The sequence below is a fragment of the Chelonoidis abingdonii genome, chromosome 9 (genome assembly GCF_003597395.2).
Source record: "Chelonoidis abingdonii isolate Lonesome George chromosome 9, CheloAbing_2.0, whole genome shotgun sequence".
NCBI lineage: Eukaryota > Metazoa > Chordata > Testudines > Testudinidae > Chelonoidis > Chelonoidis abingdonii.
The window spans coordinates 7,842,174-7,858,436 of NC_133777.1; the positions used below are offsets into that span (position 1 = coordinate 7,842,174).

At 45.8% G+C, this 16,263-nt stretch overlaps 1 protein-coding gene across 1 annotated transcript; it reads right to left on the minus strand.

Annotated features, from left to right (window-relative positions):
- Positions 1 to 1,239: 1,239 nt before the first annotated feature.
- Positions 1,240 to 11,899, minus strand: TMEM11 (transmembrane protein 11). The gene is made up of 2 exons (XM_032782955.2): positions 11,788 to 11,899; positions 1,240 to 2,136 (listed from the first exon to the last, which is right to left on the minus strand). Exons 1-2 carry the CDS (start codon positions 11,853 to 11,855, stop codon positions 1,620 to 1,622), a joined length of 585 nt encoding a protein of 194 aa, XP_032638846.1. The 5' UTR covers positions 11,856 to 11,899; the 3' UTR covers positions 1,240 to 1,619.
- Positions 11,900 to 16,263: the final 4,364 nt, after the last annotated feature.

Consider the following 16,263-nt stretch of genomic DNA (forward strand, 5'->3'; position numbering starts at 1 on the left):
GTGACTTCCATGACCTCCGTGACATAAACATAGCCTTACCTGTATCTGTGCAGGTAGAGGACATATGCCTGAAACAAAAGCTTTGCCTTCCATACCAGATGCTTAAATGAAAACAGAAGACTAAAAATCCCAGACCTTGTTCAAAATATTCTGCTGAAATTTCGACGTGATAGGGAGTTTTCTGGCCTGCTGTGCCATATGGAAAAAGGTGAGTTTAGTTTGGTCTCTGACCTTGTGTGACTCTATTCCAAGGTCAGTGCCTCAGCTTTGGAAGTCAAGTTGCAACAGCTATTTAAGCAGGCAGTACACCTGTACATACCCGGTTCAGGTTACAGGGCTTTGTTCTCATGTCCATGGGAAGCAGAGCTGCCTTTCTATAGCAGATCACACCTACCATCCTATCTGGCAGGAGGAAATAGGAGCTTGTGTCTACTCCTCTTTAAAATGCGGAATTGCAAGACTGGTCAGTTACAAATGCTTTTCATTCACGCAGAACAGGATTTTGACCGTTTCCAGCTAGGAAACAGGAATTTATGCACCAGATTGAATTTTTAAATTCCAGGATAGGGCATAATTACTTAGCAATTACACAATTCAGCAGATGGCCTCTTGCACTGACAGCAAGTTCCTCTAGAAATTACCACCAGTGCCAAAGGAAGTAAATGATCAGGGCACATGTGCTAATACTATTTTAATTTCACATAGTGGTTGCACAAATGTGTGTGACAGTAACAAAATATGACAAAGGTGAAGTCGTCAACTGGTCCCCTCTGGAGCCCTTAACTCCAGTGCAGTTTAAGACTTACCTACCACACCAAGAGAACTTAATCTTACACCCAATGGAGATATGTTCACACTGGAGGAGAACCTGTATGCAAGTTGAGCAAGAAGTGCTTGGCATCAACCGGAAATTTAGACCGATTCCCACTGAGCTCAGGAAGAAGGCAGCAGGACAGCACTGCAGTCTAAGAACAGAGCATCAGTGCTCAAGACAGATCATCAAACACCGTCACAACTGGCACCCTTCACCAAGAAGCAACTGGTGATGCACAAGAAATCAAATACCCCATTGCTCACCAAAGCCATCCCTTCATCAGACTGCAAGCTCACATGTGCACTGCTGCTGTGTATATAAGTAGTGTTAATTGCCATGGTTTCCATGGCAAAAGGTTAGGTCCCCTCCCCACTTGATCTAAACTCCAAAAAGGAGCCAGTTTAGTAGGAAAGAGCGCAAAAGCATTTGAAATTCTCATCTTTTAATGGGCAATGATAACTTTGGGCTGGTTCTGTGTATACAATTAAACAATATACTTAAAGGTTTCCCCAAAACAAAAAACCAAAACCTTTCACACCCCCTTTATATAGTTTTCTTCCATCGACATTCCACTGCTGGATTTGTCTCCCACAGCCTAGCATACAGCTCTCAAGTCACTGCAGATCCACATCTTAAGAGTAATGAAGAACTGAAAAACCTTGGTGCACCAGTGATGTGTTATTTTAAAAATAACTCTATTAAACCAAATGCCTTCCCAGTCTCCACTGCTTCTCAGAGGAAAAAAATGTTACTGTGGGAGTCTTAATACACTTGTCTTTGTGGGTTTCTCTTTTCCCTACTGAAGTCATACAACGTAGAGTTCATAGATCTTCTTTACACAGTACACCAGGGCAGCGAGTGCTATTGTGTTATGCAGTCTCTTTCTGTGCAGGTCATCCTTTCTCACCAGCACCACAGGAGTGGAGGAAGTGAGCGTATGCAGGGGCAGGCGGGAAAGTTTATAGGCATCATACTCCACTTGGTACTTGCAGCAGGGGTCAAACTGCCAGGAGATACCGTAGAGGGTGCAGCAGGCCATGCTCAGCACGCCAGCAGGCAGGGAGATGTAATGGGAATAATCTACTGGAAGTGCCAGAGGGGTGAAGAGACAAGCAGTGCCTGCTAGGACGGCGGTCTTGTGCAGGCAGTTCCCAACTGTGATCCAGCGAGCGGTCTCGTCACCGATGCGAGTGGGCTCTATCACTATATATTTGTACTGTGCTTCCAGGGCCTGCTCCAGCTCATACTCAAACTGGTCCTGAGCATTCTCCCCATTGTAGATTTCATGCACAATGTAACACTCCGTGGAGGACAAGATGATCCTGTTAAGAAGGAAACACAGAATTAAACTACAGAGCACAGAGACAACTCTTCCTCTACATTAACCCAGTTAGCCCGGAGTATGGGAGAGTGACAATTGAAACCAGGTCAGCACCTTATGGTCACCTGATCGCTGCTTTTCCCTCAACAAAGTAGTAGTTTTTCTGATCAAAACTCGCTTGAACAATCAGCTGCTCTCAAATGAAATTTAGAAAAGCTCTTTCATTTCAGCTTAACTATGCATTTTACATACAAGTGAACTTTACTTTCCTCACATTGGGGAATTAAGAACTTTTCAAGAAAACAAGATCTTGCAATTGGTTGAATCCTCCTGAAACAGATTCCCCACTTGACTTCTGCCATTAGTGACATCACAGTCACCTGCTGGGGAGATGGTGTCAATCAGCATTTAATCTGTAATGAAAGAGGTGCTGGGACTCAAGCAATTTTTTTTTTTTATATTCATAACTGATGCAGCAAGCCCAGAGGCGCCGGGGCTCTGACCTGGTGTCAATGTCACAAAGAGGAGACTGTGTCAGATGATGGAATGAGCCACCAACAGAACAAAAAAACCAACTATGGATCCTAATACAAGTTGTCCCCTCAACAAAGGTGTTGCAAATTTTCAATGAGACATGCGTTTTGGCCACCCTCTTTCCTGGCACAGATCAGAACCACCTATGCTAATCCCCACATTTCCAGATCCCACACCTCAACCATGTTAGTTCTACAATCAAGAGCTATGCAACCTGTATTCCAGCTTGCTATAAGACTGGCTAATTTGTGGGATCCAGCCTGTGGTGATCAGGAACAACACAAATGTGCAGTTACAGGGAGAGGTAACAGCAGAGCATCAATCAGAATTTGTTAGCACATTTGGTTCCTTCCTCTCACAACACTGGAAGGCAACAGGGGAAAGAGGCGGGTTTTACTGCAACTTTGGTTAAATGCTAAGAAACCGCTGCTCGAATTACTCTAGAGCAGTCTCCCTACTCCTGCCACTGGACTGTACTAGGGAAGATCTGTACACAGACTGCATGTATCATGCAAGATCTCTAGCCCTTTGTAAAACAGCTGGTGGTAGCCTGGACTAATTTCCAGCTTCTTGCCCATCAGCAGCATCTTGTCACTCCAAAGTCCACAGATATGTTTGCTTATCTGTGCAGTAGCCTCACATCTGCTCTGCCCCTCAATGAGAAAGCAGAACAAAGCAAATGGCGTCGTCTGTTACACTGGGTGGGTTTTGCCTCATTAAAAGAAACTGATTTTAATATGTTCTCTTAGAGCCCGTGTCCCGAGCACATGGGCTCCCAAGGATATAGTGATTTGGCAAATTGCTTTCGCACAGCAAGAGCAACCAGTACACAACTTTGTCCTACTCGCAGCAGACATCGTTCCTGCTAGCACTCGGGCTCACTTGGTATTAGTGATTTGGCAAGGGAGAACTCTGCAATGGAGACTGAAACTAACCCTTCTTTCTTGCTCCATTAGTATAAAGACACTAGTGTGTTGGCAGTGGAAATGGCAAAGGAAGAGAAGATACATGTTTGCAAGCTGCTGTAGTGCCAGACATTACCCTTTAAATTCAGTTTTAGTCACACTATGAAGGGTATTATGTGGCAGCCACCTGTAATCAAGAATATTGTTAAATTACAGGCTGTTGCCTGAAGTAGCTTGTTCACAGTGAATGGTGACAACAATACCAAGCAGCAGGAGCTAAGACTTAACAGCCTCCTTCTTCAGGACCAGAAGAGCTGTTTCTATAAGAGTCTGGTTGGCAAGCAAGGTTTTTCTTGTAAGCCAGACATTGGGCATTTTCTGGTTACATTACATTTGCCTTGAACATGTCTGCATTTAGAATAGGAGATTCTGCCAGTGCTGCCTAAGACAAGGACTGGTTTGCAACCTCTTATGAGATTCTATTTATTTGGTGACGGACACAAAACATTTCACTGTGAAGCTTAAGATTTCTTTTCCCAAAAAAAGTACGTTCTCTAGCAGATTAACCCCTTCAGTTTGTCCACTGCTCAACCTTGGAGGTGCAAGCTTTTAAAGGAAAGCATTTTTGCTAATTTAAAGGGATTGTGTCTAGTAAAAGTACAATATTTGTTATAAAACATTGAAATATGTATTTGTTTTAAATTGCAGAGAGACGTTTCTAAGGTTTAAATGCCAAACAGAATTGGGTTAGCATGACAGCATCAGGAAAAGAACTCGAGCAACCTAGTTTCACTGCACAAATAGAGCCAAACGTAGTCATGGCATACAGGGTGAAGTTATATCTTTTCACCAATGGTTTCCCCCTTGAGTAAGTACTGAAGATGTCTTAAGTGCTAGTGTAGGACAGTAGAATTTCAGATCTAGTTCAGAATGCATCAGGGATGGCATGGGGTTTTTACCAGAGGTAGTTTTTACCTGGAAAAATCATGTTTTTTATCACCCCAGAAAAAGTGAGTTATTCACAGTTTAAGGGATTTTCTATTCTGAAAACTGTTTAGTTAATGCACACCACATTACACTTGGTTTTAGTTACATATTCAAATTGTGGTTACACAAGGGAGTAGATTAATTGATTAGTTCAGGTTTGTACAAATAAAGTAAAAACTACAGTAAGGGTAATCCTAATATATTTAAATGAGAATACTGAACATTGGAATGCCTATGCATTTTGGTTTGGTATGTTCTCAAGCCAGTTATGCATGTCATGGCTCATTTCTCTTTTCAATACTCTGTAAACAAAAGTCAAAGCCATTTGATTATAGGAAAATGACAATAATGCAGTTGTAGGCTTGAAGCGTTAAGCAGTCAGAGGCACACAGACTTGCAGACTACTAGGTCCTTCTGGCCATGCAGCATTCTGTAGCAGAAGACCACCTTTGATGTAGTGGATAGACGGCACCCATTCCCCAGCTCTGAATGGATGTATCCAAGGCTTGACAAGGATTCGTTCTATGCTTGCTGAACTAGCCGGACACGGATGCAATTATTTTTCCCCGGTTTAAACCATATGTATGCCTGCATTTACCAGCGCCCTGTCCTAAGCTAATTTTTTTCTGGGAAACTGCTAACCCTGGAAGGCACACTTGAGACCCAGGCTTTGTGAAACAGCAGCAAGTGGTTTCACCCAGTTGGTGCTAATACTTAATGACTTCAAGCCAGCTTCAAGGGGAACTGATGCTGAAGCCATTTTCAGCAATTGTTCAGCTTCCTAGTTAAAAACAAGGCTCAAGCGTCTTACATCAGAAATGCCATGTCAATTGAGTGAAGATATGGGAAACACTTAGGTTGAGAGAAGAATCCTACCCACTGTTAAACTTCCTGTAATTTTGTAAGTTGCTCAAATTAGATCTGGCAATTTAAGAGGAACGGCCCATTCTCAGACTGAAACACACCAACCCAGCTCAGACCCTAACACTCTCAGGCTTCAAGTGATTTCTTCCCTCTAGAATCCTTCTCGTCCTTGAAGGATCTTTGAATATCCCTCCCGTCCCTTGCCTTCCTTTCCCCACACTTTATATGCTCTCATAGACCCACTTGGTCAATAGCCTTCCAGTCAAGGAAAATAGGACAGGAACACATTAAACATTAACTATGGACTGAAATTAGTATCAGAAAATAAGTTTATTCAAGCCCTCCTCTCTCTTCAGAAACTTTATCCATTCTTGGGGTCTAGGCTTTTATAGGTGTGAAATCAAAACACGATGCACAGGAGCAAAAATACGCTCAATAAAACTGTTCCGTATAAAAGTCACGAAGCAAAACAGAATGAGACGTGCACTCCCGAAAGCATCTGGCTCTAGGCGGTATGCTCTTGTGGCTCCAAGCACTGCAGCTGCTGATTCCTTGACCAAATAATCCCTGTTAGAGCAACTTATTCTTCCATCAGACAGTGCTCAAGATGCAACTGTTCATCTTGGCAATAGATTAGATAATCCCCCAAAAAAGGAGGGGGAGGAGATGAGCTACTCAAACAATTGCAGGTGTCAGGAGACAGTGAAGTGAGCAAAAATTACATATGAGGTAAATGCAAGATAAATATTATACTAAAGTTCAGGCACGTGGGAAGTTAAATTCGGTGTGCGTCATTCCCACATGCGAGACTGGCTGCAATAGGTGGAAAGCCTGGGGAAAACCATCGTACACAAAAGAAGAAAAATCCATATAGTGTGTAGTGTCCCCCCATAGGAGAGAACTCTGGAGAACTCTGTCTACAAGACTTACCAGAACTTGTTGACATGCAAAACAAGAAATGGGTTTTTGCCCTCAGAGACCTCAAGTACAAAGATTAACAAAACTGATTTTCCATGACATAGGGCCTTTCATTTGAACAATACAGCACACACTGGAGTCTGTGCATTATGCTTTTTGGAACTCACCACCAACTCTGGAAAAAAACATAGCCAGGGTTTAAGCATGGTCAGTGCTGTGCTTGTATGGACCTAGCTGGGAGCACTGATAACTCAGTTATTCTCGATTCTCCTTAAAAGTGCAATAAGTAACCAATGTCAGAGGAGATCCATGTTCAGACAGCATGTAATGATGCCTCACAGCCAAATGCTGGATGTGCTAGTTATGCTTAAAAGCAGGTGTTAAACTAGGCAACGTTAAATGATTTTCTAGAGCCATTCTTCCAAGAAGGAAAGGCTTTGCCACAGGAAAGTTTTATATCCATTCTGTGGTAGCTGTGTAACTTTTTCTTGAATACTATTTGCATATCACTGCTTCATGAATCCTATTTCCAGTGATTTTTCTTTTCTTAAAAAAAAAAAAAAAAAAAAAAAAAAAGTGTCTCATTCTTGATATCTGACTTTTCAGTGTCTGTGTAAAAAAAAAAAAAAAAAAAAGAGAGGAATACTCTGTTCTGATGGTTTAGTAGATTAAATGGCTTCTGTCACTAGTTTTATAAGTGAACTTACACTGATTTCTGTTGTCAGGATTACAAACAAACAATGCACCTCAGCAGCTGATACAGGAACCACCAGCAGGAGGGGCAAAAATGCCCATGTTAACCACACAGCGAGTTTAAAATTGAATTTGAAATGTATTCCCCTACTGAAAACATCACTAAGTACACTAAGAAGACATTGCAGCTAGCTATATGCTAGACACTCACGAAATTTCCCAGCTAGGGTTCCAAAATCTGTCCCCTCTGACTTCCTTAATAAGTTAAAAAGCCTCTGGTGGCCACCTAAATGTCACAGGATACTTCTCAAACTACCGCATGAGCAATGCTGCCTAGCCTGTTTCCGTTGTCTCCTACTCACAAACACACAGTCTGTTTCTTTTTCACCACACATACCTTTAATCCAGAGTTTCCAAACTCAGCAGGACATTGCACAGGGATACAGCAGGAGGAGCCTGTCACATCTTGCTCTCTTGCCCCCAGTTCTGCTGAAAATGGGATCCAGGACAAAGTCCTGGAAGAACTTTCCCAGTATCCTCCTACAACCAGCAGCTGGGAATGGAGAGGAGGTAAGGCCTTCCCATCAGTGGGGTGTCCCTGGACCTCACTGGTGGAGGCCCACTCCCTGTCCCATCTATTGTATATACTTCTGGCTAGTAGTTTTAAGTTCTGACTGGTGGGTGTCTGGAAAGCATCCCCACTCCCAATAAGAAGTATCCCCAAAATCATGCACAGTCCATGATTCCCGTTGCATTTATTGTTCAAGTTTCTGAACTCCTTTTTTATATGATGTGTAAGTCCCAGGTTAGCTTTCTGAAAGGTGATACAATTGTTCATGGACAACAGAATACCTGTGGTTCCCCCATTCAAAGAGAGGTTTCTTGACTGTAGGTAAACAGTACTAGGCAGAAATTCATGAGAACTGCAAATGCAAAGAGACCTGTTTGAGTGGTGATTGAAAAAGATGGGCTTCCTCTCCTGTGATAATGCTTGTGATTTGCAAAACTTGCATCACATGCAACATGCACAAAAGAAATAAGTACACCAGTGCAACTAAGGACTGAACACTGGTGTGTGGATGAATTCCAATAGTGCCACATCACAGAAGGCCAAAAGCATACAGTGTCTGACACTGTTAGAGTCCCAACCAAACCTGAATAAGTTAGTACGTGTGGATAGGCCAAACTCAAAATCATCAATGCACGAACCTTTTATTTCTAGATTTGGATTCAAGTCTTGTTACTTTCAAGATGAAAAAATGAGTTGTGGTCTCACTTTAATCCCTAGTGGAAAAATTCCACATCACAAAACCATCATACAATTTGACAAGCTTGTCCATTTCAGCTCAGGAAAGGTCCAGGACTGCAATGACAGGGGTACTCCACATGAGAATTGAGGTCTGATGACAAGCTTTCCCCACAGCACCGTCCCATATTCTAGTATTCTTGACCTATTACTATCAGTATCTTAGCACAGAGACAATGTGTTCAACCACAACCTTCGGAGAACAATAATCAATATGGTCAGAACAAAGACGACAAGAAGCAACAGCACAGAGGCAAAGCAAATTTCCATTCAAGGGATGCAACTTTAATGCAATAAGATTATAGCCAAATAAGGAATTCTATATAGTTCTCTTTGGAAACAGGATTGTGGGGAGAGAGGGGAGAACAGATCAGGGAAAATGAGCCCGAGATCCTGAGAGCTGCACCAGTGATAGAAGACAGCACCCACCACTGAAAACATTGCAATACCATTAAGGAGACCACACTGAGCAGAAGCACCACTTTTAGTTTAACAAAAGAATTAGCTAGACTAATGGAAGCAGATCAATCACTGCTACAAACAAGCGGATCACTGGAAATCCAAGCGGTACAGGTAGTGAAAGGAAAGACTTTTAAGACAGCCCAGAAGCCAGTAGACACAGTTGGGATGAAATCAAAGCTGCATTATTGCATTGTTCTTTCTGAGCTGTACAAGTTTGTTAGACTGTTTCCCCAGGGAAAAAGTGACATTCTGTTTTGTGCTCTAGTGGTCATTGTGCAGAATTTCAGACAAGAAGTCCAAGTGCACGCAGTAGCTGTTCTCCATTATAAACTGCTTTGGGCTACAGATTAGCAATTCCCTTTAGATACTCTGCATAAAGAGTCCCTTTGGAATGAGGGAGGGAAAGCAATATTCAGTGGGTTCTCTTTAGTTTGTTTTTCAGTATTTTGTTTAACCTTTAACCACCATCATAAAACCAGCCCAGAATCAACCGCTGATATACTGTTAGATCCTTAGCCATATGCCCCACGAATAAAGTATAATCTGGTAGTGACCAAAGAGACCTTCCAGGTATCAATCAGATCTTTTATGGAGGGATATGGTCTTTGTAATTACAGCTGCCAGTCATTTTGTTACATTTGACTAACTTTCCTAACACTGGACAGTATTTTATTCACTAGCTTTTCCCTTGAGATTACCCTCAACAACCACTCCTTTTAGACCAGCTGGCTGACAGCTAAAAACTGAGCTAGAGAAATACCTTAAAACAGCTCTTTGATGAGAAAATTAGACCAGTGTGCTCAGTCAGTAAGAATCTGTCTTTGAACAAGAATTATATTCATGAACATAAGAAAACTGTATTTGCTAAGTATCAGAGGGGTAGCTGTGTTAGTCTGGATCTGTAAAAGCAGCAAAGAATCCTGTGGCACCTTATAGACTAACAGATGTTTTGGAGCATGAGCTTTCGTGGGTGAATCTGACGAAGTGGGTATTCACCCACGAAAGCTCATGCTCCAAAACGTCTGTTAGTCTATAAGGTGCCACAGGATTCTTTGCTGTATTTGCTAAATGTAACATATACACGTTGTCATCTGATGATAACTGAGCCATCACCATTGCCCTGCACACAAGCCGTGTTCCCAACACCACACAAGATAGGTAGGTGTGACTTGGGAAAAGACACCAGCCAAGAGTGCAATCACCAACTGCACAAGTGGGAGAATATCATCATTTGGCTAAGAAGATTTACACTAAAAGCAGGTGATCTTACCATACAAAGTTATTTGGAAGGGGAATTGTCTGACACATAACAAAAGTAGCCCGTTGCCAGGTTTGTGTTGGGAGGGAGTGTGTAGTAGCGGTTAGAGGTACTCTAGTCACAAATTGTCTTGCTGTGTCATCTCTGTGCCTATTTTCATGCCCAACCCCTCTCCCACTCATTTGTAAAAGTTAGGATTATATTTAAACCTCAGAACAGGTCAGTGAGGCAAGTAACTTGTTTGTGTTGGTAAAGCACAACATCAACATCACCACCACCACCCCACCTATGGCTGTCAAAGTCTTTACATTGGGCCATAGAACAAAGGACAATTTTGCTACTCCATAAAGAGAGTGCTGCTTTCAAAGGCTGTTGGTTACACTAGCTAGCAGCAGGGTGGGAAGAAGGAAGGAGATGCCAACAGAAGGGACGACAGGATTGAGCCAGAAGTTTTAAGAAAGTAAAGAATTATGCATACAATTTTTAAGGAAGTGCAACAAGATTTCTCTCTTTCCTGTCTTTAAACTTAGGCTTCCAAAATTTCTACAGCTACTCCACAGGGAGTTCCACCGTGTCCCAGTTGCTCATCCATCCTGACAGAGGCTGAAACACAGCTGGTAACCAAACATGCATTTTAGAAAGCTCTTTGTGAGCACAGACACTACAAAAAGCCAACAGCAGCAACCGCCACCAGAGCAGCCAGGCCAAGTATACACTCTTCCCTCCTGCTAAAATTACTCCACAGCCTCCAAATCCAGGGAGCAAAACAGCAAAATCCTAAGGACACAAGCCACTCAACCAGCATTAAGCACTCTCCAAAGGGAGGTCACTCTGAAGGTCTTCTGTTGCCTCCATCGCTTTTCAATACAGATTTTTAAGGAGCGTCCCAGTCTCCAGAATGATCCTACCACTGAGCACGTCCACGAGGCATCGTTTGGCCTAAGGGTTAAAGCTGCCTTTGGTAACGTGCAGATTTGCAGTCACCTTCCCCCTGACGCTGCCTCTCCCTCCCTTTCCCTCCTCGCCCCCAGCCAAGGCACTCCAGCTGGAGCCAGCTGCAGACTGCAAAGCCACTCGCTCGCTGCAGCTGGACTCTGCCCTGAATTTACCCACAGGCTTGGGACTATCACAGCTCTGTCCTTAGCCCACTCTGATAGATGGTGGCTTTGATTCCTCCCATCACTGCCCTGTTCTCCTCCTTCCTCCCCCTCCCCCACAACAGGCCTCCCCATTTCCCCCACTTGCCTGTTCTTCCCCTCTCCTCCCTCCCGAGCCCCCTGACCTGCACCCCCTCACTCCAGCGGCCTTCCCATCACTGTCTCCTTCTCCGCTCCCCCCTCCCCCTGGTCTCCTCTTCCCCCATGACCTGCACCCCCTCACTGTCCCCTTCTCCCCCTTCCCCCACTGGCCCCTTCTCCCCCCCCACTGGTCTCCCCCTCCCCCCATGACCTGCACCCCCCCACTGTCCCCTTCTCCCCTCCCCCTCACTGGCCCCTTCTCCCCCCCCCAAACTTGTCTCTTCTCCACCATGACCTGCACCCCCTCCCTCCACCGCCCCCCCAGCAGCGTCTCCCCCGCGTCCGTCCCGCTCACGGCGGGGAGGGGGCCCAGCCTCCGCCCAGCCCGGACCAAGCAGGCCCCCGGGTGCACTCCCCATCGCCCCTGCTCAGCCCCTTTGGGGCCCAGTCTGGCGGCGCCCCAGGGTCCCGCTCGGCCAGGCCTCACCTCTCCCTACCGCCGCTGCCACTGCTGCTGCTGCCGGGGCCAGCGCGCCTCCTTCCCCACGCCGCCATCTTGGAGACTCTCGGCTCGAGTCGCAAATGTCTCTCCGCCAAGTGGGCCCAGGCCCGCCCCCGAGCCTGCCGGGAAATGGAGTCCAGGTCGAGGGGCCGGAGCCACTGAGGGAGGGCGGCGGCCGCCAGAGCGGCCTACAACCCCCACCATGCTCTGCGCCGCGCTGGGGCCCATGGGACATGTAGTCCTGCGGGCTGCAAGGCGGGCACCCTTCCCAGCTTGGGACGAGCCGGGTGGCGCTAGAGAGACCCAGACCCTGAGTGCAACCCTATGCCCTCCCCATAGCCATCTTGTCTTCGCAGAGAAACACCCAGGGGAGTGGTTGGGGAAATGGACTACAACTCCCACAAAGCACCGGGGCGGCCACGTGGAGCCGGATATGCGCTCTCAGAGCTGGGGGCCCCTATAAAAGCCTCATCTCCCACTTCTGTAGTCTCTGTGGGACTCAGATAGGCCTGGCTCCACTCAGCCCTAGTGGCAGGGTCGAGCTTTGGACCAGTGGGGACAGGCTGAACAAAGACAGTCCTGGGGAAGAGGTGGGCGCCTGTGCAGCTATTTAAAAATAAATACTAACCCAAGCCCTATTGATCCCGACTGAGAATGGGTAGGGATGCTCCTGACTACGGGTCTAGCATGGCACCCTCCATGTCCTGCTAGAAGGAGCAGGAGCGGACGGCAATGTAATGCATGCTGTAGATTACGAACCCTCAAATAACCTGTAAATCTCGCAGGTGCTAGATTTCTTTAGCTCAAGCAAGCCTGGGCTTCTGCTACTGAGCTAAAGAGCAATCCCCTTCAGCCACAGGACTGTGGTATTGGGTTTATGTCAGCTGTAGGCTGGTAACCAAGAAGGGGTGACACATCACTCTCAGTTGGGAAGGTCTGAGATTCCATGCAGCAGAGGCAGGTCTATCCTGGGAAGAGTGAGTTTAAACCCACCCAAAACTAAAGACCTGCCCCATCAAGTGAGGGGGAGCAGCCACAGAGCCGAGAAAGCAACTAATTCTGGGGGACAATGAATGACAAAACAGGGAGAGGCATGGAGGCCAAAGGTTCAAAGCAAAGGCTGCAGAGAGGAATGCTGAGCAGAGAACTCTGAACACCATCCATTGCCTCATGCAGGAGCCCCAGGAGTCAGTGGATGCCATCTGAGGAACAGTGCAGTAGGGGCAGGATTGACGCTACACTGCTGGGAACCAGGCTTTGCTGGAATTCTTGGGACTCCAGTTCAGTGCCGCAGCTGTGAAAATGGCACTGAAAAGAGTAAGGGAGCAACAGAGAGCTGCAGGCTGCAGAAAAGACAGTTCCTCAGCTCAACATCCTCCATTGTGCCATCACTGAAACTCAGGGCATAAATTATTTTCCTGATTTTTTTAAAGAAATTCCTTTTTATGTCTACTTGTCTGGATCAAATAACAAGGAAAACTTGAGGGAGGGGAGAGGTGAGAGCACCCAAGATGCGAGTCTTGGGGTTTTCACTTGCAGACAGGTATGGTTGACACATGCAGATGGATTACAGTGTGAGAGAGAAGGGTGAAGGGCAAGCAGGGAGCTGGGGCACTGGCAGAGAGGACAAGTGGGTGATAAGAGCTAGCTGTATTGTGTATGGATACCGTCAAGATGATAATATTTGGGCCTGAATTAAAGATTCATCCCATCTTTTGGCTTGAGCATGGAATCTCTGGGAATAAGCCTGCCCTTACAAAAGGAAGTGGACTAGCACATTTCCATCTCCAGTTTCTTATGATCCCAAAGTATTTTGCAGATTTAACAAGCTGACATACAAAATTGGCAAAAGGATGACCTCACCCACCCACTGAAATGCAGCCTCCCACAGGGTGAAACGGGAGAACCACCACCACATAACAGATTAGGAGACTACAGGAGTTGTTTCTTTTTGTTTAAGTTGCCAGCTGTAAATTACCTGAGATGGAATTTGGCCAGGACGCACCTACAGAAAAACTCACCTCAGACCTCCCAGTAAGTGCTTAGCGCAGATCATGTGGACAGAAACAGAATAGAACAAGAGGCCAACTGTAATAGAAAGTAGGTGGAAGGCGTACCAGTGCTTAGCCACACCCTGCCTACTCTCCATCATGGGCCAGTACCATCAGGAAGTGGGTAGTGCTGGTGTGGAAGGGGGTGGGGCCAGAGCAATTAGGGGATGGGTTAGATTCAGCACATCGTCTCAGCAGTGAGAGCTGCTATTTATCCCCTGGTATAAGCACTAAGGAGAGGGCACTATTAGGAACAGCACCCATCCTCCCTGGGGTATAGGCCCCCTGGCCTCTGAGAACAGCACCTTGTAGGTTTGGCAAGCTGCAGTTTGCAGGGGGTGAATCTAGTCCACTGTGCTAAAAAGAAGAGGATTTTTTCTGTCATTGATGCTTCCCTATCTCATGTTATAGCAACACAAAAGTAACGTTAAAGATTTTCCAATGAAACAGCGTCCTTTTCCCCCAGCTGCAGCTGAGTTCACAACATCTCCAGATAGGGCGGCCAATCCCAAATAAAGACCTTCCGTGGGGCGATACCTGCCCTGCCCTGTCCTCGCACTCAGCCAGCAGGGGCCCCTTTCCCTCAGCAGCAGGAGCAGCAAAACTCCTCCTGGTCCCTGGGGTCCCTTCAGAGATGACCCAACATTTCTCTAGTCCATTTACAGATGGCTCAAATGGATCTGCTCTCAACTTCTCTGACGTTGCACCTCTTCTTCTTGGATCTGACAGTGCTCCCCAGGACATACCGCCTTGGAGGGGCCTGGGCCCATTAACTTTTAAAATTCCTTTCTCCTGCTGTTTCAGTCTATCTGCAGGAAGGATCCATTACCCAACTGCACCTAACGCCTACAAAATGTGCAGTGAGACCTTTAGAGATTACAAGAGGTCAGGGCATTGGCTTTTGGTACATGTGTGAAGTGACTGAAAATGCATTTCAGAATATTGTAAAGATGTCTGTATATCTCCCTGCTAGAAAAGTACCAGTGGTTATCAACAATGTCATGGCATTGATGAGCAACCTAATGTAAATAAAGATAAGGTAACAACTCCTTAGTCACCTACAACTTTACACAGGGCTTAGTTGTGACATACATAGGATAAGTTCTGATTCCTTCCAGCCGAGGGCAGTGGTGCATATACACTCTAGCCATGTCATTACAAACGTGTTTAGAACAGGCCTAAAGCACTGCAGAAGTCCATTCGCTGTAGACCAGGGGTTCTCAAACTGGGGGTCGGGACCCTTCAGGGGGTCACGAGGTTATTACATGTGGGTGCACGAGCAGTCAGCCTCCACCCCAAACCCTGCTTTGCCTCTAGCATTTATAATGGTGTTAAATATATTAAAAAGTGTTTAATTGATAAAGAGGGGTCGCACTCAGAGGCTTGCTATGTGAAAGGGGTCACCAGTACAAACGTTTGAGAACCACTGCCACAGACTGTACTGTCAAACAGCAACATTACCCTTTGTGTGATGAACAGTCAGTGGAAATAAGACTTTCTGGAATGTGGAATGTAAATAGAAAGAGTGTAACCAGCAACATTCCAGCTTTTGTGTTATAAACCAAAAACGACAAATACGCAGCTCAAGAGGTGCATCGACTAAAACCTCCAGTGCGTGCGTTTGAAATCCAAGCCTGGAACCAGACCTGAGTTTTGCAAATGACCACCGGTTTTACAATGGATATAATCAAAACCCTACGACCAAGCACAACCTTGCTCCCCCAGCCTGGGGCGGTGGAGATCTGGCTTCAGATTCTGTGGCTTGCACCTGGCTCTTTTTGAAACAATATCATAAAAACAACTTCTGTTCAGGGGGCCGGGAGACCATGTACTTGAGCTGTGCTCCTGGGGCTTGTGAAGGCATTAGGTCCCTTGATGGAATTTCCTTGTTTCATGGTGGAGCCTGCTTGTTATCCTTGCTGTGTACAAAATCTGCAGGGAGTAAATCTTTTTCTCCAAGCTATTGAAATATTATTCGTGCATTCTAACCCCTGAACACAAGAACGCAGAACCCCAGGTCAAGGGACAGGCTTACAACTTACCAGGCCCTTGTAGGAAACCCAGATGGAGAGAATTGGTCTTGGTGTCCTTCTTTGTTATGGTCCTGCTGCTGGATGGCAGAGGGGTCAGGCTGTGACTCCGGAAGCACTCAGCTTGAAGCAGTCATTATGGCCGAGTTCCTCAAAGGTATTTAGAAGCCTCTTTTCCATTGAAATCAATGGGAGTTGGGCTCCTAAATACCTTTCAGATTCTAGGCTTGGGTGAGTACAGCCAGCCTTAACTATGACCTCGAAATAATATTCCACAGCTTCAGTCCACAACTCCTTGAAACTGGATAGGTTCTTTGCAAAGGGGAGCCTCTCCCTCCCCATTAGTTGGGCTTGAGTCCTTGTTCGCAGGGAGGGTGGTT

What these genes read in the sequence shown, in the direction of transcription:
- TMEM11 (XM_032782955.2), bottom strand. Translation starts at nt 11,855, where the DNA reads ATGGCGGCGTGGGGAAGGAGGCGCGCTGGCCCCGGCAGCAGCAGCAGT. An exon ending in GGCAGCGGCGGTAGGGAGAG is followed by an intron (nt 2,137 to 11,787) that starts GTGAGGCCTGGC and finishes CCTTCTTAACAG; the next exon opens with GATCATCTTGTCCTCCACGG.